At 51.4% G+C, this 21,569-nt stretch overlaps 1 protein-coding gene and 1 pseudogene across 2 annotated transcripts; one reads left to right on the top strand and one right to left on the bottom strand.

Annotated features, from left to right (window-relative positions):
• The first annotated feature begins 2,067 nt into the window (after positions 1-2,067).
• LOC145338045 (hereditary hemochromatosis protein homolog) lies at positions 2,068-12,326 on the top strand. The gene is made up of 7 exons (XM_080182819.1): positions 2,068-2,187; positions 6,020-6,295; positions 7,895-8,167; positions 10,011-10,124; positions 11,762-11,791; positions 11,911-12,009; positions 12,118-12,326. The coding sequence occupies exons 1-7, from the start codon at positions 2,106-2,108 to the stop codon at positions 12,144-12,146; spliced, it is 903 nt and encodes a 300-aa protein (XP_080038945.1). The 5' UTR covers positions 2,068-2,105; the 3' UTR covers positions 12,147-12,326.
• Positions 12,327-18,575: 6,249 nt separating this feature from the next.
• On the bottom strand, positions 18,576-21,074 carry LOC145338040 (WD repeat-containing protein 13-like; annotated as a pseudogene). Its single transcript, XR_013885443.1, has 3 exons — positions 20,934-21,074; positions 20,304-20,423; positions 18,576-18,823 (listed from the first exon to the last, which is right to left on the bottom strand). The product of XR_013885443.1 is annotated as a WD repeat-containing protein 13-like (transcript).
• Positions 21,075-21,569: the final 495 nt, after the last annotated feature.

A 21,569-nucleotide genomic window follows, 5' to 3' on the forward strand; every position in this document is an offset into this window, starting at 1 on the left:
GGGCAGGCTCGAAGGGCTAGTTGGCCTACTCCTGCTCCTATTTCTTATGTTCTTATCACCTTATCTCCAGGTATTCCCATCCCTGGAAAAAACATCGCAGGTCACCTCCAGGCTGGAACCAGGTGTTGAGGTGGGAGTGAAGGAGGGCAGGACAGTTTCGGTCGAGACTCTCTGGAATTTACAAGATTGAGGGGGGATCAAATTGAGGTTTCCAAGATGATAAAAGGTCTGGATAAAGTGGGCGTGGAACGGATGCTTCCTCTTGTGGGACATTCTAGGACGAGGGGTCACAGTCTGAGGAAAAGGGGCAGCAAATTTGGGGGAGAAACTCCTTCTCCCAAAGGGCTGTGAATCTGTGGAATTCACTGTCCCAAAGTGCGGTGGGTGCCGGGACTGTCAGTACGTTTAAGGAGGAGTTAGACAGATTTTTAGTTGGGAATGGGGTGAAGGGTTATGGGGAGAAGGCAGGAGAATGGGGATAAGGAGCATATCAGCCATGATCGAATGGCGGAGCGGACTCGATGGGCCGAATGGTCTAATTCTGCTCCTGTATCTTATGAACTGATGAACTTAGGGGCCTTGGGTTGCAGTTGCCGTCAAGAAGCTGAACAGAAGAGGAATAATTGAAGGCAAAATGTTGATTTGATTTATTATTGTCATCATGTGTTGGGATACAGTGAAAAGTATTGTTTCCTGTGCACTATACAGACAAAGCATACCATTCATAGAGAAGGAAAGGAGAGGGTGCAGAATGTAGTGTTACAGTCACAGCGAGGGTGTAGAGAAAAATCAGCTTAATGCGAGGTAGGTCCATTCAAAAGTCTGACAGCAGCAGGGAAGAAGCTGTTCTTGAGTCGGTCGGTACGGGACCTCAGAGTTTTGTATCTTTTTCCCGACGGAAGAAGGTGGAAGAGAGAATGTCCGGGGTGTGTGGGGTCCTTAATTATACTGGCTGCTTTTCCCAAGGCAGCGGGAAGTGTAGACAGAGTCAATGGATGGGAGGCTGGTTTGTGTGATGGATTGGGGCTACATTCACCACCCTTTTGTAGCTCCTTGTGGTCTTGGGCAGAGCAGGAGCCCAGACCGAGCTGTGATCCAACCAGAAAGAATGCTTTCTATGGGGCATCTGTAAAAGTTGGTGAGAGTCGTAGCGGACATGCCAAATTTCCTTAGTCTCCTGAGAAAGTGGAGGTGTTGGTGGGGCTTTCTTAACTATAGTGTCAGCGTGGGGGGGGATCAGGACAGGGTGTTGGTGATCTGGACACCTAAAAACCTGAAGCTCTCGACCCTCTCCCTTCATCCCATTGATGTTGAACAGACATGTCATAGAATTCCTTAAGTACAGAAGGAGCCCTTTCAGCCCATCAAACCTGTACTGACTATCTGATAATAATCTTACCGAGGTCCTGTCCCATAACCCCAAGTTTTTATCCTGTTAATCCCACAACCTAGACACCTTTGGACACTAAGAGAGAATTTACCATGGCCAATCCATCTAACCAGCAGGTCTTTCAGACTGTAGGAGGACACTGGAGCCATCGGAGGAAACCCACACAGACATGGGGAGAATGTGCAGACTCCGCACAGACAGTGACCCGAGCCGGGAATCCAACCCAGGTCCCTAGCGCTGTGAGGCAGCAGTGCTAACCCACTGTGCCACCCTCTCACTTCCTGGAGTTGATGATATTTCATCCTGATGTATGTGCCAGGGTTGGCATGCACACCCCACCTGATCAAATGGTGCCAGCCAATCAGTGCTTATGATGAAGTGATGCCTTTAAGGGAAACCATCCCTTTAATGGAAATTTTGTGGGAAGGATGAGGAGGATAATTAACTGAGTGTCAGAGTGACGTTGGTGTAATTGGAGTCAGCGTTTGTGTGTTGCCCTGAAGCAGGTTTTACAATCGTGCTGTGTCTGAACTGCAGTCAGTCTGGGTGAACCCCTGGATCAGTCAGTCCCTGTCTCTCTCTCTCTGCAGTCAGTCTGGGTGAACCCCTGGATCAGTCAGTCCCTGTCTCTCTCTCTGCAGTCAGTCTGGGTGAACCCCTGGATCAGTCAGTCCCTGTCTCTCTCTGGCCGGACTCAGCAATCCACTCTCTCCACATGTCAGCTCACCACGGATGTGTCTTTCTGGCTCTCGCTGTGACACTCGCTTCTGTTCTGAAGGGGGCAGATGGTGCAGGTGGTAAGTGACTTCAGTTTACCCTCGCTCACTTTACTGCCCTGCTCTTGATGGGGAGAAATATAGAAACTAGAAGCAGGAGGAGGCCATTTGGCCCTTCGAGCCTGCCCCACCATTCATTTTGATCGTGGCTGATTATCAAATTCAACATCCTGATCCCCCCCACCCACCCCCCCAATATCCCTCAATCCCCCTAGCCCCAAACAGGGTGGCACAGTGGGTTAGCTCTGCTGCCTCACAGTGCCAGGGACCCGGATTCGATTCCCAGCCTTGGGTCACTGTCTGTGCGGAGTCTGCATGTTCTCCCCATGTCTGCCTGGGTTTCCTCTGGGTGCTCCGGTTTCCTCCCGCAGTCCAAAAGACGTGCTGATTAGGCATGCTAAATTCTCCCTCAGTGTAACAGGCTTCGGAGTGTGGTGACTAGGGGATTGTCACAGTAACTTCATTGCAGTGTTAATGTAAACCAACTTATGACACTAATAAATAAACTTTAAAACTTTAATTTCCTGAAATCACACAACGTTTTGGCCTCAACTACTTTCTGTGTGAGTGAATTCCACACATTCCCCACCCTCTGGGTGAAGAAATTTCCCCTCACCTCAGTTCTAAAAGGTTTCCCCCTTATCCTCAAACTCTGACCCCTAGTTCTGGACTCCCCCCACCATCGGGGACATTCTTTCTGAATCTACCCTGTCTAACCCTGTTAGAATTTTATAAGTTTCTATCAGATCCCCTCTCACTCTTCTAAACTCCAGTGAATATAATCCTAACCGACTTAGTCTCTCCTCATATGACAGACCTGCCATCCCAGGAATCAGCCTGGTAAACCTTCACTGTGCTCCCTCTATAGCAAGGACATCCTTCCTCAGATAAGGAGACCAAAACTGTACACAATACTCCAGGTGTGGCCTCACCAAGGCCCTGTACAATTGCAGTAAAACATCCCTATCCCGATACTCCAGTCTATAGGACCCAGTGCTTGTGTACTTGGAAAGTTGTTAGGATATAGAACAGTCCGCCACAGGCAGTGACAGAAGAACAAAGCCACTTTTAAAACAGGAAGTGGTTTAACTTGGAAGGAGGAGGAATGGGAATTCTATGGGAAAAGGGGCAGGGGACTGAGGGTAGACCCTTGTGAAGTGACTGTATCTTTATGAAGTGTATCTTTATTCACATTTCCTGCAGTTTGTAAGGAAACCCAATTTCCTTTTTGTTATTGGCAGCACGAGGTCTCTTATTGTTGTTAGGGTTATTGAATAGTCACTGTTCAATTCATATGCGATTTGGGCCTAATGCACTCTCCTGGAGTTTATGGCCCTTTTGAATCATTGTGGGGTGGTGGGATGGAAGATAATTGAGCAGCTGGGACAATTTTTTCTCCTCACAAGAATTCTTTCCCTTTCCGTTTGGGCTGCGGGGATAGTCAGAAAGGTCTCTCCCTGGTATTGGAGATTCTGCTGGCCAGTCAGAAGGTGTTTGGAGTGGAGACTGGAAGCTGTCTGTCTCGCCTCTCTGGGGTGAAAATGTTTGCCGTTGGTGACTTGCTAGCTGGAGGGCAGCAGGAGCTCTGTCTCTACCACAAGGGAGGCTAGGAGTTCCAGGACAGGAAAGAGATTCAATTCTCTGTCCAAAGGACTAATTCACAGCAGGTGTTGGAAAGCTGCAACATCCAGCATCACGTGAGCATACTTACTTCCTGTGCTAAGCCTGGAATGGAACTTTTGTTTGTAGGGGTTTGTTTGGTTGGAAGAGGATTTGTGAAGGTTTATACAATATCATGGTTGATTTTCTTCCTTCTTTGTAATTGGTAAAAATGATTGTGAATTTTCTTTCTGTGTTAACTTTATTCTTAAATAAACTTGGTTTGATGAAAGCTCCCTCATGGGTCATTGGAATCATACCTGGAGTGAGATATCTTACCCTTGATGGGTCCTGAGGGATAGGATTTATGACCATTTGGAAAGATGAAACTTAATCTGGGATAGACAGCATGGTTTCATGAGGGGTAAGTCCTGCCTCACAAATTTAATTGAATTCTTTGAGGTGGTAACTAAGTGTGTAGATGAAGATAGAGCAGTTGATGTCGTATACATGGATTTTAGTAAGGCGTTTGATAAGATTCCCCATGGTAGGTTCATGAAGAAGATAAGGGGGTGTGGGATAGCGGGTAATTTGGCTGATTGGTTAAGTAACTGGCTGTCTCACAGAAGTCATGATGTGGGTATGCCGGCATTGGACTGGCGTAAACAGGTGACGAAGAGGGAAACCGCGAAAGCTTGTGAGTATTATCAAACAAATCGGTTGGACTAAAACCTGGTGTTGTCAGACTTTTTACTGTGTCTCACAGAACACAGTAAGAAGTCTGACAACATCAGGTTTAAGTCCAACGGATTTATTTGATAGTAAACTTGCAAGCTTTTGGGGTTTGTCCCTTCGTCAGGTGAATGGAGAGTTCTGGCCTCAGACAGAGCATATAAAGCACAGACAGTTTACAGATTACTGATATATGCTGTTATATTCTCTGTCTCAGATGTGGAGTCTGCACATTCTCCCCGTGTCTGTGTGGGTTTCCTCCAGGTTCTCCGGTTTCCTCCCACACACCAAAAATGTGCGGGTTAGGAGGATTGGCTGTAGTATCATGGGGTTTGGCAACATAAATATGTGGGGTTATGGGAATAGGGCCTGGCTGGGATTGTTAGTGCAGATACAATGGGCTGGATGGCCTCCGACTGCTCGCGAAGGATTTTATCATTGGATGGTTCACTGCAGATAAAGTGCAGGCATCGGGAGAATTACTCAGTGCTGAGACAATCTGTGTACGAGGGACCACAGCAAACTACAGCAGACCATCAGGAATGTCAATAACTCGATGGGACGGGGGGGAGATTCGGAGGGACAAAGAAGGAGAAAGGTTCAAACGACAGGTGGGAAAAGAGAAATATCGGAGAAAATAAAGGTTAAAGTTCAAAATTTATTAGTGTCATAAGTAGGCTTCTGTTACTGTGAAAATCCCCCAGTCGCCCACACTCCTGTTAGGGTTACACTGAGGGAGAATTTAGCACGGCCAATGTCTCAACTGCTGCTGGTCCCAGGGATAATGTCCCACCTCACTGTCAGAGAGGGTCAACACTGCTCCCCAGGGGAGCGCCGCACTGTGGGAGGGTCTGTGCTGAGGGAGCGCCGCACTGTGGGAGGGTCGGTGCTGAGGGAGCGCCACACTGTGGGAGGGTCGGTGCTGAAGGAGCGCCGCACTGTGGGAGGGTCGGTGCTGAGGGAGCGCCGCACTGTGGGAGGGTCTGTGCCGAGGGAGCGCCGCACTGTGGGAGGGTCGGTGCCGAGGGAGCGCCGCACTGTGGGAGGGTCGGTGCCGAGGGAGCGCCGCACTGTGGGAGGGTCGGTGCTGAGGGAGCGCCTCACTGTGGGAGGGTCTGTGCCGAGGGAGCGCCGCACTGTGGGAGGGTCGGTGCCGAGGGAGCGCCGCACTGTGGGAGGGTCGGTGCCGAGGGAGCGCCGCACTGTGGGAGGGTCGGTGCTGAGGGAGCGCCGCACTGTGGGAGGGTCAGTGCCGAGGGAGCGCCGCACTGTGGGAGGGTCAGTGCAGAGGGAGCGCCGCACTGTGGGAGGGTCAGTGCTGAGGGAGCGCCGCACTGTGGGAGGGTCGGTGCCGAGGGAGCGCCGCACTGTGGGAGGGTCGGTGCCGAGGGAGCACCGCACTGTGGGATGTGTGTAAATTTATGAGGGTTTTCAGAGTGTGAAATGTTGTTCCAAGTCTGGACATGAGAATGACGGCCTCCAGAATAAACCACCCAATCCTGTTATCTTCTGTTTGTTTTAGGGATTCACCTGGTTCACGTGGAGTGTGAGTGTTTCTATCACAGGAACCAGACACTGTCCAGTATTACACTGCGTTACGCCTATGATGGTGAAACGGTTATGTTCTACAACACCAGCACTCTGAGATACGAGGCCGTGAAATCTTTCATGCAGCCTGTGGTGAACAGACGGAATTCTGACCTGAATTTCGTGGCGACGGTACCTCGCCACATCGAGAACTTCTGTGAAGAGATTAAACAAACAGCGCAATCCAGCCACGTCTCCCTGAACGGGACGGGTACGGTGAATATAACCACAACCAGGCACCAATCACAGGGAGGATCACATCGACACGGGAGTGCGCAGCGTCGGAATTTATCAAGGCATTTTAAAGCTCTTATTATTTCTTTTCATTTATTCATGGCACCTGGGTATCGCTGGTTGGGTCAGTATTTATTGCCCATCCCTAGTTGCCCCTTGGAGGGCAGTTGAGAGTCACCCACATTGCTGTGTCTCTGGAGTCACATGTAGGCCAGACCGGGGTAAGGACGGCAGATTTCCTTCCCTAAAGGAACCAGATGGGTTTTTCCCACAATGGGTCATCAGTAGATTCTTAATTCCAGATATTTTTTATTGAATTCAAATTCCACCATCTGCCGTGGTGGGATTCGAACCTGGGTCCCCAGAACATTCACTGAGTTTCTGGGTTAATAGTCTCGTGATAATCCCACTGGGCCATCGCCTCCTCACGATACAGATGGAGGTTTTTGTCAGATGGGATGGGCTAAGACAGAGAGTTTCGGGTGACCAAATGTGGAAACTGGGGCCTCCAGTTTTGTGCATCAGTGCTCATGTGACAGATTAAAAAATGAACAATAAAATAAACTCCTCCAGCCCCACCCCCTCACACATCACCCATCCGTTCCAACGTCCAAAACCTCTTACCTTCCAGCACACCCCACACTGGCCATGCCAACCCATGCCCACAGGGAGACAGTGGCCTGGTGATATTGTCACTGGGGTAGTCATCCAGAGCCCCCGGCTCATTCTCTGGACACCCAGGATCAAATTCAATAAAAATCTGGAATTAGAAGTTGACTGGTGACCGTGAAACCGTTCATAATTGTGGGAAAAACCCATCTGGTTCCTTTAGGGAAGGAAATCTGCCGTCCTTACCCCGGTCTGGCCTACATGTGACTCCAGAGACACAGCAATGTGGGTCACTCTCAACTGCCCCCTGAAATGGAGGGTAATTTGTGGTGGGCATTAAATGCTGGCCCAACCAGCAACGCCCAGGTGCCATGAATAAATAAATTAAAAAGAAATAATAAGGACTTTAAAATGCCTTGACAAATTGCAACTCCCTTTGCAGCCCCTTTTGATAGGTCCTCCTGACTCTCTGGCAGATCCCTCTGACAGATCCCTCTGGCAGATCCCATTGACAGATCCCTCTGGCAGATCCCGTTGACAGATCCCTCTGACAGATCCCCCTGGCAGATCCCGTTGACAGATCCCTCTGACAGATCCCGTTGACAGATCCCTCTGGCAGATCCCGTTGACAGATTCATCTGGCAGATCCCTCTGACAGATCCCATTGACAGATTCCTCCGGCAGATCCCATTGACAGATCCCTCTGACAGATCCCGTTGACAGATCCCTCTGACAGATCCCGTTGGCAGATCCCTCTCACAGTTGATGTCGACAGTTCCAACGGGCTTGAGAGTCATGAGTTTCTGCACCTTTTCTACGCACATTCATGCCTCCTTTTAACAATTCCGAAGCAGCACTAGATCTACTCTGAAGCTGTCCCTGCACCATATCCAAAGGGCCAGGATCTCTGGAAGATTCCTGAGTGTGCTGATTCTAACCTGTAACCCATTCCTGTTTGGTTCCACAGCTCCAACATCCAACAAAGTCTTCCTTGAGGAGAAAGACAGCCAGAAGGATTTGGTGTGCTTGCTGAAGAACTTCTTCCCGAGAAACATTAAAGTGAGCTGGCTGAGGGACAGAATGGCAGTTGTCGATGGAGTGGAGACCATGAATATTTTACCCCAAAGAGATGGGACCTTTCAGGCAAGGAACGTCCTCACTTTGAATGGAGGTGTGGATGGAAAGTATTCCTGTCAAGTGGAACATGAGGCCCTCACAGAAAAACTCCTGCTACCATTTGGTAAGGTTACATATTGAGAAAATCAGACAGAAATAGATCAATAAACCCACCCACCTTGTCCCCAAAGTATAGAAGTGTTAGTGCAATTGTACAGGGCCTTGGTGAGGCCACACCTGGAGTATTGTGTACAGTTTTGGTCTCCTTATCTGAGGAAGGATGTCCTTGCTATAGAGGGAGCACAGCGAAGGTTTACCAGGCTGATTCCTGGGATGGCAGGTCTGTCATATGAGGAGAGACTGAGTCGGTTAGGATTATATTCACTGAAGTTTAGAAGAGTGAGAGGGGATCTGATAGAAACTTATAAAATTCTAACAGGGTTAGACAGGGTAGATTCAGAAAGAATGTTTCCGATGGTGGGGGGAGCCCAGAACTAGGGGTTAAAGTTTGAGGATAAGGGGGAAACCTTTTAGAACTGAGGTGAGGAGAAATTTCTTCACCCAGAGGGTGGGGAATGTGTGGAACTCACTCCCACAGAAAGTAGTTGAGGCCAAAACGTTGTGTGATTTCAGGAAGAAATTAGATATCGCTCTTGGGGCTAAAGGGATCGAGGGATATGGGGGGGTGATCAGGATATTGAATTTGATGATCAGCCATGATCAAAATGAATGGCACAGCAGGCTCGAAGGGCCAAATGGCCTCCTCCTGTTTCTAGTTTCTATACTTTTACCACCTCTTCCATCTATCACCATTATCAGAGGCCACTTATTACAGGGAGTGGCCTTCTCAGGAAGGGTGTGGGGTGGGTGGAGATTGGGTGTTAAGACTGCAAACACATGGTAAACCCCCAACTGTCCGGGTGGCACTGCTATCTCCCACCACCAGGAACCCAGGTTCGATTCCCGGCTCAGGTCACTGTCTGTGCGGAGTCCGCACGTTCTCCCCGTGTCTGCGTGGGTTTCCTCCGGGTGCTCCGGTTTCATAGAACATATAGAACATAGAACATTACAGCGCAGAACTGGCCCTTCGGCCCACGATGTTGCGCCGACCAGTTACAAAACAATGACCCTCTAACCTAAACCAATCCCTTTTCGTCCATAAACCTATCCACGGATCTCTTAAACACCCCCAAACTAGGCGCATTTACAACTGCAGCAGGCAGGGCATTCCAATCCCTCACCACCCTCTGGGTAAAGAACCTACCCCTGACATCCGTCCTATAACTACCCTGTCTTAATTTAAAGCCATGCCCCCTCGTGCTAGATTTCTCCATCAGAGGAAAAAGGCCATCACTGTCCACCCTATCTAAACCTCTAATCATCTTATATGTTTCAATAAGATCCCCTCTTAGCCGCCTTCTTTCCAGCGAAAACAACCCCAAATCCCTCAGCCTCTCCTCATAGGACCTCCCCTCCATACCAGGCAACATCCTGGTAAACCTCCTCTGCACCCTCTCCAAAGCCTCCACATCCTTCCTGTAATGTGGGGACCAGAACTGCACACAGTACTCCAAGTGTGGCCGCACCAGAGTTGTGTACAGTTGCAACATGACGCTGCGACTCCTAAATTCAATCCCCCTACCAATAAACGCCAAGACACCGTATGCCTTCTTAACAACCTTATCTACTTGACTCCCAACTTTCAGGGATCTATGTACACATACACCTAGATCCCTCTGTTCATCCACACTATTCAAAGTCCTCCCGTTAGCCCTATACTCGAACCCTATCCTCCAACAGTCTGAGAGACGTGCTGGTTAGGGTGCACTGTCCTTCAATTCTCCCTCAGTGTAACCCGGACAGGCACCAGAGTGTGGGCGACTAGGGGATTTTCACAGTAACTTCATTGCAGTGTTAATGTAAGTCTACTTGTGACAACAATATATAAATTTTAAAATTTCCCTCAGAACATAACAGGATCACAAAAAATGAAGATTTGATCATCATCGGAGCTGTGTTGGGAATACTGGGAATCTGCTTTGCTGTGGTGTTGGGAATACTGACCTGCTGCATGTTCAATCGTAAGTGGCTGCAAACATTAGAAACTCTCACACATTACATCAGGAGATGGATTTTCTTATTCATCCCTGGGACCTGGGTATCACTGTCTGGGTCAGTATTTATTACCCATCCCTAGTTACCCCTTGGAGGGGCAGTTGAGAGTCACCCACATTGCTGTGTCTCTGGAGTCACATGTAGGCCAGACCGGGGTAAGGACGGCAGATTTCCTTCCCTAAAGGAACCAGATGGGTTTTTCTGACAATGGGCCATCAGTAGATTCTTAATTCCAGATATTTTTTATTGAATTTAAATTCCACCATCTGCCGTGGTGGGATTCGAACCCGGGTCCCCAGAACATTCACTGAGTTTCTGGATTAATAGTCTAGTGATAATCCCACTGGGCCATCGCCTCTCCTGGTACCTGCAACATTCTTTAGCAAAGGATCCCAAATATTTGGAATTAATCAGGATATTTGGTGCGTTTGAACCTGCTGCTTTCGACATGTGAAGAGACTTGTGAATATGGGAGATTTTGACAGCACTGGGACTGTGCTACATTAAAGATCAGAATTGTCCCTGGTTATATCAGACTCTCTCTCTGTGTTCATGGGAGCACTGGCGATAGTAACAGCAACAGTTCAAGGGAGAGATTCTAAAAAAGGTCCTTGAAATAGTGCAGGCGATGGTCTTGTGGGATTATCACTAGATTATTAATCCAGAAACTCAGTGAATGTTCTGGGGACCCGGGTTCCAATCCCACCACGGCAGATGGTGGAATTTGAATTCAATAAAAAATATCTGGAATTAAGAATCTACTGATGGCCCATCGTCAGAAAAACCCACCTGGTTCCTTTAGGGAAGGAAATCTGCCGTCCTTACCCCAGTCTGGCCTACATGTGACTCCAGAGACACAGCAATGTGGGTGACTCTCGAGACACAGCAATGTGGGTGACTCTCAACTGCCCTCCAAGGGGTAACTAGGGATGGGTAATAAATACTGACCCAGCCAGCGACACCCAGGTCCCAGGGATGAATTAAAAGGTGGTGGAAAGTCATTTGATTTATTATTGTCACGAGTACTGGGATACAGTGAAAAGAACACCAGTCATGGAGCACATAGGGGAGAGAGTGCAGAATGTAGTGTTACAGTCACAGCGAGGGTGTAGAGAAAGATCAACTTAATACAAGGTTGGTCCATTCAAAAGTCTGACAGCAGCAGGGAAGAAGCTGTTCTTGAGTCGGTCGGTGCGTGACCTCAGAGTTTTGTATCTTTTTCCCGATGGAAGAAGGTGGAAGAGAGAATGTCCGGGGTGCCTGGGGGGGGTCCTTAATTATTCTGGTTGCTTTCCCAAGGCAGCATTCAAAGAAGTGCAGGTTATGTGGATTGGCTGTGCTAAATTGTCCCTGAGTGTCAGGGGGACTAGCTAGGGTAAATGCATGGGGATAGGGCCTGGGGGGGATTGTGGCCGGTGCAGACTCGATGGGCTGAATGGCCTCCTTCTGCTCTGTAGGAGTTCTACGATTCACTGAGTGTGTTTGTGTGTGAGAGGGAGAGAAATCCCAGACGAAATGGAACAGGGAGTGGGAGAGTGTGTTTAGGAATATATCATTCCCACAGGTTAATGTTAAACTGTTCACCTTTCTGTTTCTCACCCAGGTTCTGGCCAGTTCAACACTGACCCGACAGGTAAGAGAAACTACCCTGGTCTTGTGAGTAATATTTTCCGAATAGGAATAATTTGGGAAGGGGAGAGCTGGGGGATATATTGATCACGGCCACACAACTTGCTGTTTCTCCCTTCTCAGCCAAGTTTACTAAACGGACAGGATCCTGCCAATTGAGCCTGTGTAAATCCAGTGTGCGTTCGAATAGCTCAAACAGCTCAAACACCAGCTGCACTTCAGGTACCAGAGATCCTGTCTGTCCATCACCTTGTTTACTGTCACATTTACAAACTAGGACTGAGAGAAATTTTCAATTAATTCACCTGACATTCCCTCTCTTTGTTACAGCTGATGATTTGAACAAATCCCACATCTGAGGTGTCCGGCTCGGTGGAATATATCTATGTTAGTGTGGTAACTGTGAAGCTCTGCTACCCATGACCGGTTCTCCACAGGACACCCTCATTTCTGGGCAATAAGCCATTCAATAAATATAACCTCCTAATGATTTTGTGAAGAACCCTTCCTGCATTTAATAAATATTGTCAATGCATTGACCCAGTAGTTCAATCTAGATTTATATATCTGCAATATATCTTGGGAGTGGGGGGGGGAGGGAAGAAATAAGAAGGAGGACATTGCAGTACCACTTCTGACCAGCAGAAGAGGTGGAGGCGCTAAAGAATAGGGTGCAGGGTGTGACCATTAAACTGCCCCAATCAAAATGGCGGCGGGAAAGGGAATAGATATTGGGTGGGGGTGTGAGCATTGGGTAGGGGGACGAGCATCGGGTGGGGAGTGGGCATTGGGTAGGGGTTGGCATTGGGTGGGGGTATGAGTACTGGGTGGGAGATGAGCATCGGGTGGGGGGACAGGCACTGGGAGGGGGTGTGGGTATGAGTACTGGGTGGGAGATGGGCACTGGGTGGGGGTGTGGGTATGAGTACTGGGTGGGAGATGGGCACTGGGTGGGGGTGTGGGTATGAGTACTGGGTGGGAGACGGGCACTGGGAGGGGGTGTGGGTATGAGTACTGGGTGGGGGACAGGCACTGGGTGGGGGTGTGGGTATGAGTACTGGGTGGGAGACGGGCACTGGGTGGGGGTGTGGGTATGAGTACTGGGTGGGAGATGGGCACTGGGTGGGGGTGTGGGTATGAGTACTGGGTGGGAGATGGGCACTGGGTGGGGGTGTGGGTATGAGTACTGGGTGGGGGACAGGCACTGGGTGGGGGTGTGGGTATGAGTACTGGGTGGGGGACAGGCACTGGGTGGGAGATGGGCACTGGGAGGGGGTGTGGGTATGAGTACTGGGTGGGAGATGGGCACTGGGTGGGGGTGTGGGTATGAGTACTGGGTGGGAGACGGGCACTGGGAGGGGGGACGGGAGCAGATTGAAGCAATGAAAACAAACCCTTCTTTTCCCTTTGAAATATAAAATTGGCTGCAGTAAAGGAGGCTGCTTCAAAACCTCACCCTAATTCATTACGAATATTGACACGGGCTCTTCCACCTCTCGGAGCCCAGCCTGACCTTTCTTGCCATCTTCGCCCAACTCCACTCCCCCCACCTCTGTCCCCCCTCCCTCCACAGAAATATGAAACCTGTCCTCTCCCTCTCTACCCGAGGCCAGTTTTCTGGAATCTGGTATTCTCAGCGATGGAAACCATGCCAGCGACTCCCCAGCCTTCCTCTGGGGAAGGAAACCTGCTGCTCTTATCCGGCCTACATATGACTCTCAGCAATGTGGTCATGAAGAATGATGTGGAGATGCTGGACTGGGGTAAACACAGTAAGAAGTCTCACAACACCAGGTTAAAGTCCAACAGGTTTATTTGGTCGTACGAGCTTTTGGAGCGCTGCTCCTTCCTCAGGTGTTCGGACCCCACACTCATCCGAGGAAGGAGCAGCGCTCCAAAAACTCTTGATTCCCAACAAACCTCTTGGACTTAAAGCTGGTGATGTGAGACCTCTGACTATGTCACGAAGGATGGGGGTCTTGGTGGAATCCTGGCCAGAGCCCTGGGCTCCCTATGCTTGCCCCAGTCTGCCCCCAACCACTGGCTTGAGAAACATGAGGTTTAAGTAGAAAGAAGTTGAATATGAACAAGTTTTAGTGAAGGTAACAGCACAGGTTTCTTTGAGCAGAATGAGGCCATTCAGCCCATCCAGTCTGCTCTGCTATTCGATCATGGCTGGTATTGGCTGGGAAGGCTGTTTGTAAAAGAGAGACAAAGAATTGAAAAGTGAAGGGATTCTGCTAAAACTGATTAAATCATTTGTTGTCCTCGGTTTGAGTATTGTATCCAATTCCAGGTGCCTAGAAGGAGTGCGTGTGGAGGGAGATTCACCCAGAACAGTTCCAGGGATTTGGGGATTTCGGTTAATGTGGAGAGGCTGGGAGAAGCTGGGATCGTTCTCCTCGGAGCAGAGGTGGTCAAAGATTTAATCGAGGTGTTAAAATCGGGGCGGGGGGGGGGTGGTTAGATGGAGTAAACAAGGAAGAAATGATTCCAGTGGCAAGAGGGTCAGTAACCACAGGTTGAAGGGAATCAAGAAATGAACCAGAAAGGGGAAGATGAGAATTTTTCCAACACAAGGTGTTGGACTTGAGAAGATGTTGAATCTGGTGAACTGCTGTGATAATAATCTCTCCCTCAATGTCAACAAAATAAAGGAGATAGGCACCGGATTTGATTTATTATTGTTGCATGTATTAACATGCAGTGAAAAGTATTGTTTCTGGCGCGCTATACAGAGAAAGCATACTGTTCATAGAGAAGGAAAGGAGAGGGTGCAGAATGTAGTGTTACAGTCACAGCGAGGGTGTAGAGAAAGATCAGCTTAATGCGAGGTAGGTCCATTCAAAAGTCTGACAGCAGCAGGGAAGAAGCTGTTCTTGAGTCGGTCGGTACGGGACCTCAGACTTTTGTATCTTTTACCTGATGGAAGAAGGTGGAAGAGAGAATGTCCGGGGTGTGTGGGGTCCTTAATTATACCGGCTGCTTTTCCCCGAGGCAGCGGGAAGTGTAGACAGAGTCAATGGATGGGAGGCTGGTTTGTGTGATGGATTGGGGCTACATTCACCACCCTTTGTAGTTTCTGGTCACCTTAGTCACCTGGGGGTATCGGGACAGCTTGTTGATGATCTAAACACCCAGAAACTCTGGACCATTTCCCGTCTTCTTCCCTGCTGCTGTCAGACTTTTGAATGGACCTACCTCACATTAAGCTGATCTTTCTCTACACCCTCGCTGTGACTGTAACACTACATTCTGCACCCTCTCCTTTCCTTCTCCCCTATGTACACTATGAACAGTATGCTTTGTCTGTGTAGCGCACAGGAAACAATACTTTTCACTGTATTCCAATATATCTGACAATAATAAATCAAATCAAATCAGTCTGAAAGGGCAGTGGAAGCAAATTCATACACAAAAGGAGGGTCATTGGTTGAATGGGAAGGAAATTCAGGATTGAGGGGGAATGAAAGGGAAGGGACGTAAAGGTTCTCTCTACCACACCCTGTTTTCCTTTAATGTTGATGTCTTCCTACTCGATGTTGCTTCAGTTCAGGTTTACAATGGGAACTGCCTATGTAAACATCACGCTGTGCTGACACCTCCCACTCAGTGGTGGCACTAGAGAACCTCGTATCAGACCACAAGAGGGATCCTGTGTTCCAGTCAGCACGACATTAGCTTGTTGTGAAAAGTGTAAGTTTTTCAATTACACTGGTTACCCATGTTATCAACAATTTAACCATTTACAAACAGCAAAGAACAGTCCAGCCCCCCAGGGACAGGCCATTCGGCCCCTCCAAGCCTGTGGGACTCACTCCCACGGGGGGGGGAGTGGGGGAGAATGTGGGACTTGCTCCCACGGAGAGTGGGGGGAGCAAATGATGTCGATGTGTTTAAGGGTGGAGAATGGCTGGGGGGTGGGGGGGAAGCTGGATAAACAGATGTGAGGGAGAGGAATAGGACTATATGGGGGGGGGGGGGGGGGGCGGAGGGGGAGATGAAGAGTGGGTCAGTGGGGTGAGGAGGCTGGTGTGGGCCAGCATGGAGTAGAAGAGCCGAATGTCCTGTTGAGTAAACTGACTATAAATGCTGGACTCCCATCTCTGAGCCACAGCGTTGTGGGTCAAACCCGACGCAGAGGTGATGCCTGGTGGAGTTGAATAGCTCAGCAGCGACCGGAGACTTGTGTTAGGACATTGGGGATGGTAAGGGTTTCGATCGTTACCATCCTCCACAGCTGACAGGAGCGCACAGACAGAGAGAAGAGAGTCAATTGTATAATTTAATTTTCACTGTTAAATATTCACCAGGCAACAATGGTTAAATTCTTTGATAACTGGTTGTACAGTCACACAGCCCCACGCACAGAGAGTCACCCAGCTCCCCACCCACAATGCTGATATATTCACCACACATCCCTTCCAGCCGCGTACCAGCTCCCTGCAGGAACCTTCTCCCTCTCACAGCGAGGAGGATCCCGTTCCACAAACAATATCCTGATTAGAGGGTTCGGGAGCGGAGGAGTGTCTGTCTGTGCAAACTCTGCCTTTTAATAAGTGGAACATCGAACCAGCACTTTGGGGGAGCTCCGTTTCCAGATAGTGTTTACAACAATTTCATTAAATAAAATGCAAATAAAAAGCCTCTCCTTTTTAAACAAAACTCATTCATTTAGAGACATGATTCTCCCTGTTAATATCTCTCCCCTTCTCCTCGCACCTTGAAGAATAACACAGCACCAAGCATCGCAAACACATCAAAGGCACCTGGACAAGGTTTAGTTGTGTGCAGGGTGTGTGTGTAAATGTTGGGGTGCCCTGAACCTGGTGAAGAGATCGCCAAGGAAGGGCTGCTCGACCGTGAGAGGCGGCAGGAGGAGAGCTGACCAATCACATGGCCATGAATTCTTCCACCTCCAAAACGTAGCCCTGCCTAGAGTTCCTTCAAATTGGAGCCTCTCACTGAAAGACAGCACCTCCCACAGTGCAGCACTCCTTCAGCACCGACCCTCCCACAGTGCAGCACTCCTTCAGCACCGACCCTCCCCACAGTGCAGCACTCCCTCGGCACTGACCCTCCCACAGTGCAGCACTCCCTCGGCACTGACCCTCCCACAGTGCGGTGCTCCCTCGGCACCAGACCCTCCCACAGTGCGGGGCTCCCTCAGCACCGACCCTCCCACAGTGCGGGGCTCCCTCGGCACCGACCCTCCCACAGTGCGGGGCTCCCTCGGCACCAACCCTCCCACAGTGCGGGGCTCCCTCGGCACCGACCCTCCCACAGTGCGCCTCCCTCGGCACTGACCCTCCCACAGTGCGGCGCTCCCTCGGCACTGACCCTCCCACAGTGCGGTGCTCCTCGGCACTGACCCTCCCACAGTGCGGCACTCCCTCGGCACTGACCCTCCCACAGTGGCGGTGCTCCCTCAGCACCGACCCTCCCACAGTGCGGTGCTCCCTCAGCACTGACCCTCCCACAGTGCGGCGCTCCCTCAGCACCGACCCTCCCACAGTGCGGCGCTCCCTCAGCACCGACCCTCCACAGTGCGGTGCTCCTCGGCACCGACCCTCCCACAGTGCGGCGCTCCCTCGGCACCGACCCTCCCACAGTGTGGCACTCCCTCGGCACCGACCTTCCACAGTGCGGCGCTCCCTCAGCACCGACCCTCCCACAGTGTGGCGCTCCCTTCAGCACCGACCCTCCCACAGTGCGGCGCTCCCTCGGCACCGACCCTCCCACAGAGCGGCGCTCCCTCAGCACTGACCCTCCCACAGTGCGGCGCTCCTCAGCACTGACCCTCCCACAGTGCGGCGCTCCCTCAGCACCGACCCTCCCACAGAGCGGCGCTCCCTCAGCACTGACCCTCCCACAGTGCGGCGCTCCCTCAGCACCGACCCTCCCACAGTGCGGCGCTCCCTCAGCACCGACCCTCCCACAGTGCGGCGCTCCCTCAGCACTGACCCTCCCACAGTGCGGCGCTCCCTCAGCACCGACCCTCCCACAGTGCGGCGCTCCCTCAGCACTGACCTCCCACAGTGCGGCACTCCCTCAGCACTGACCCTCCCACAGTGCGGCGTTCCCTCAGGGCTGGGACTGGCAGTACATCTGGAACATCTTGGAGTGTTTCCATTCAAGTCTGTGGTCCGGCAGAGCAGGTGGGTGTTGTGAGCTGTAGAGGCACCGTCTGCCCTGCGGGTCACTGTTTCTAGACTGCCCCTCTCTCCTCTGACTGGGCACTGACCCCAGGGAGCTTTCCCAGGTGCCCATGTTAGTTCCCCCATTCCCCACCCAGCCATCATTTACGAACCGCCCCCGAGTGGAGTTAGAAAGGAGAGGGTGAGTGCCTGCCTCAGTCTAACACCACCTCACTCTGCGCTGCCATGAGTGGGGTGGGGGGGTGGTGTAGGTGAGCAGGAGGGGGATACAGCAGGCTGGTGGTGGCGGGGGGGGCCTCTGCTTGCTCCTCACAGGAACAATGAGGCGGGGAGGGGGTAAGAGGTGAAAGTGAAGGGAGTAGAGAGGAACTTGGAGTCTATGCCAGCCATTTCGATACCCCCCCGCTCCCCAACCACCACTACCACCCACTGACAGTAGCTGAGGGGTGCGGTGGGGGCAGGGTGGGTGGGGTGGGTGCAGTGGGGGTGGGGGTGGCGCCCACTCATCGATCACTGAGGGAGAGCAGGAAGGCAGGCAGCTCCCACGGCTGAATATCTCTCTCTCGCTCTCTCTGTGCGGAGGGTGTTGTGTTTGGATATAAATTATCTAGCAGCTAACAGCAACCCCCGCCACCCCTCCCTATACCGAGGGGGGTGTCTGGAGTGCGGAAGGCCCTGGGCCAGCGAACCTTGTTACTTCTGCTCCCGACGCCAGATGATGACCATACCGCGGGCATCGCTGGAGGCCAGCAAACTCTCGTCACAGTTGAAGCTGACATCCAACACGGCAGCACTGTGTCCCTGCAGCTTGTTCACAATAGCCCTGGTCGCTCGCTCAACATCAAAGAAATAGACACACATATCCTCACTGCCAGTGACTGAGGGAGAGACACAGAGAGAGAGAGAGAGAGTTAGAGAGAGGGTGAGAGACCGAGTGTTAGAGAGTGGGATAGAGAGAGAGACAGAGAGAGAAGGGGGGGAAGAAGAGAGGGGAGGGAAGAGAGAGGGGAGGGGAAGAGAGAGAGGGAGGGGAAGAGAGAGGGAGGGGGAAGAGAGGGGAGGGGAAGAGAGAGGGGAGGGAAGAGAGAGGGGAGGGGAGAGAGAGAGGGGAGGGAAGAGAGAGGGGAGGGGAAGAGAGAGGGGAGGGGAAGAGAGAGGGGAGGGAAGAGAGAGACGGGAGGGGAAGAGAGACGGGAGGGGAAGAGAGAGGGGAGGGGGAAGAGAGAGGGGAGGGGAAGAGAGGGGGAGGGGAAGAGAGAGGGAGGGGAAGAGAGAGGGAGGGAAGAGAGAGGGGAGGGGAAAGAGAGAGGGAGGGGAAGAGAGAGGGGAGGGAAGAGCGAGGGGAGGGGAAGAGAGAGGGGAGGGAAGAGAGAGGGGAGGGAAGAGAGAGAGGGAGGGGAAGAGAGAGGAGAGGGAAGAGGAGGGGAGGTGAAGAGAGAGGGGAGGGAAGAGAGAGGAGGGGAGAGAGGGAGGGGAGGGAAAGAGGGAGTGAGAGAGAGAGGGGGTCACAGAGTTGGGAGGTGGAGGGGAGGAGAGGGAGTGAGGAGGGGTGAGAGACAGAGGACAGTTGCGATTCTCAACCACCCGGCGTCAGGCACCTGAGTAAAGCTCCCTCTACCCTGTCCCCCATCAAACACTCCCAGGCAAGGTACAGCACGGGGTTAGATACAGAGTAACAGCTCCCTCTACACTGTCCCCATCAAACACTCCCGGACAGGTACAGTACGGGGTTAGATACAGAGTAAAGCTCCCTCTACACTGTCCCCCCCATCAAACACTCCCAGGACAGGTACAGCACGGGGTTAGATACAGAGTAAAGCTCCCTCTACACTGTCCCCATCAAACACCTCCCAGGACAGGTACAGTACGGGGTTAGATACAGAGTAAAGCTCCCTCTACACTGTCCCCCCATCAAACACTCCCAGGACAGGTACAGCACGGGGTTAGATACAGAGTAAAGCTCCCTCTACACTGTCCCCATCAAACACTCCCAGGACAGGTACAGCACGGGGTTAGATACAGAGTAAAGCTCCCTCTACACTGTCCCCATCAAACACTCCCAGGACAGGTACAGCACGGGGTTAGATACAGAGTAAAGCTCCCTCTACACTGTCCCCATCAAACACTCCCAGGACAGGTACAGCACGGGGGTTAGATACAGAGTAAAGCTCCCTCTACACTGTCCCCATCAAACACTCCCAGGACAGGTACAGCACGGGGTTAGATACAGAGTAAAGCTCCCTCTACACTGTCCCCATCAAACACTCCCAGGACAGGTACAGCACGGGGTTAGATACAGAGGAAAGTTTTAAAGACACGTAGCTGTTGTGTGATTTGGTAAGTGAGGAGAGTTCTCACCGACACAGGCTCCTTGGCGGAACGACATCAGGGGGACAGAAGATACTGTGCACGGGATTGGAGTTCTGCTGAATCTCAAATGTCCTCTTCAGCTGCAGTGTTCCTTCATTATCCACCACCCTATTAACACACAAACCTTACACTGAGAACACCCAGCACACTAACACAGGCTTCAACCCTGCCTCTCCCCCTCACTGTCCCCATCGCACACACCCAGACACACACACACAGGCACGCACACACACAGGCACGCACATGCAGACACAGACAGGCACGTGCACACACGCACCCGTGCATACGAAGACGCACACAGTCATGTGCACACACAATGGCACACACACGCAGACACACACACAGCCACGCACACACATGCAGACACATGCACAGGCATGCACACACACGCAGACGCACACACAGGTGCATGTGCATATGAAGATGCACACATAGTCATGTGCGCAGACACATGCATGCGCACACACACGCGTGCACAGAGACATCCACAGACGCACCCACAGGCACTCCGACACGTGGGCACTTGTAGACACGTGTGCACTGACACACCCGCAGATATGCACAGACGCACTCACAGACAGAGCTCTTTACAGAGCGAGGTACAAGCTGCTTGTGTACCTGTAGAGCAGCAGTTTGTTGACACAGGCGTTTACCAGCAGGGAGGATCCCGAGCTTCCCGGCTGATCCAGGACCGTGCTGAGATACTGGTTATTGAGCTGCCCTCACTAACCACCAGGCGCTTTGCTTTGGTCAGTTTACCTGGGAACAGACACAGCAGTCCGATTAAAGGTACACAGCACAGGAAGAGGCCTTCAGCCCATCAAGTTCCAGACTCTTACTACCCCCTGATTTCCCCTCTAAATCTCCTGCTCCTTCCCTTAAGTCTCTGCCCTCTGGTTAGTGACCCCTGTGCTAAGGGGAGAAGTTTCTTCCCACCCACCCTATCGATGTCCCTCATAACTTCATACACCTCGATCCGATCCCCCCCCCTCCCCCTCAGCCTTCTTGCTGCAGGGGAAACGAGCCCAGCCTAACCAGCCTGTCTTCACAGCTGAAACACTGCAGTCCAGGCAGCATCCTGGGGAATCTCCTCTGCATCCTCCCCCAGTGCAATCACACACCTCCGAGGACAGGCCATTCCACAACTGCGCTGAAAATAACCCGCTGACACTCCCTCTGGAATCAACCCCTAATAATTCATTCTCTTTCCTAAATGTCAGCAAATTCACTGAACTATAAATCCCATCTAACTAT

Source organism: Carcharhinus amblyrhynchos, unplaced genomic scaffold (assembly GCF_965287045.1).
Source record: "Carcharhinus amblyrhynchos unplaced genomic scaffold, sCarAmb.v2.hapA scaffold_90, whole genome shotgun sequence".
Classification (NCBI taxonomy): Eukaryota; Metazoa; Chordata; class Chondrichthyes; order Carcharhiniformes; family Carcharhinidae; genus Carcharhinus; species Carcharhinus amblyrhynchos.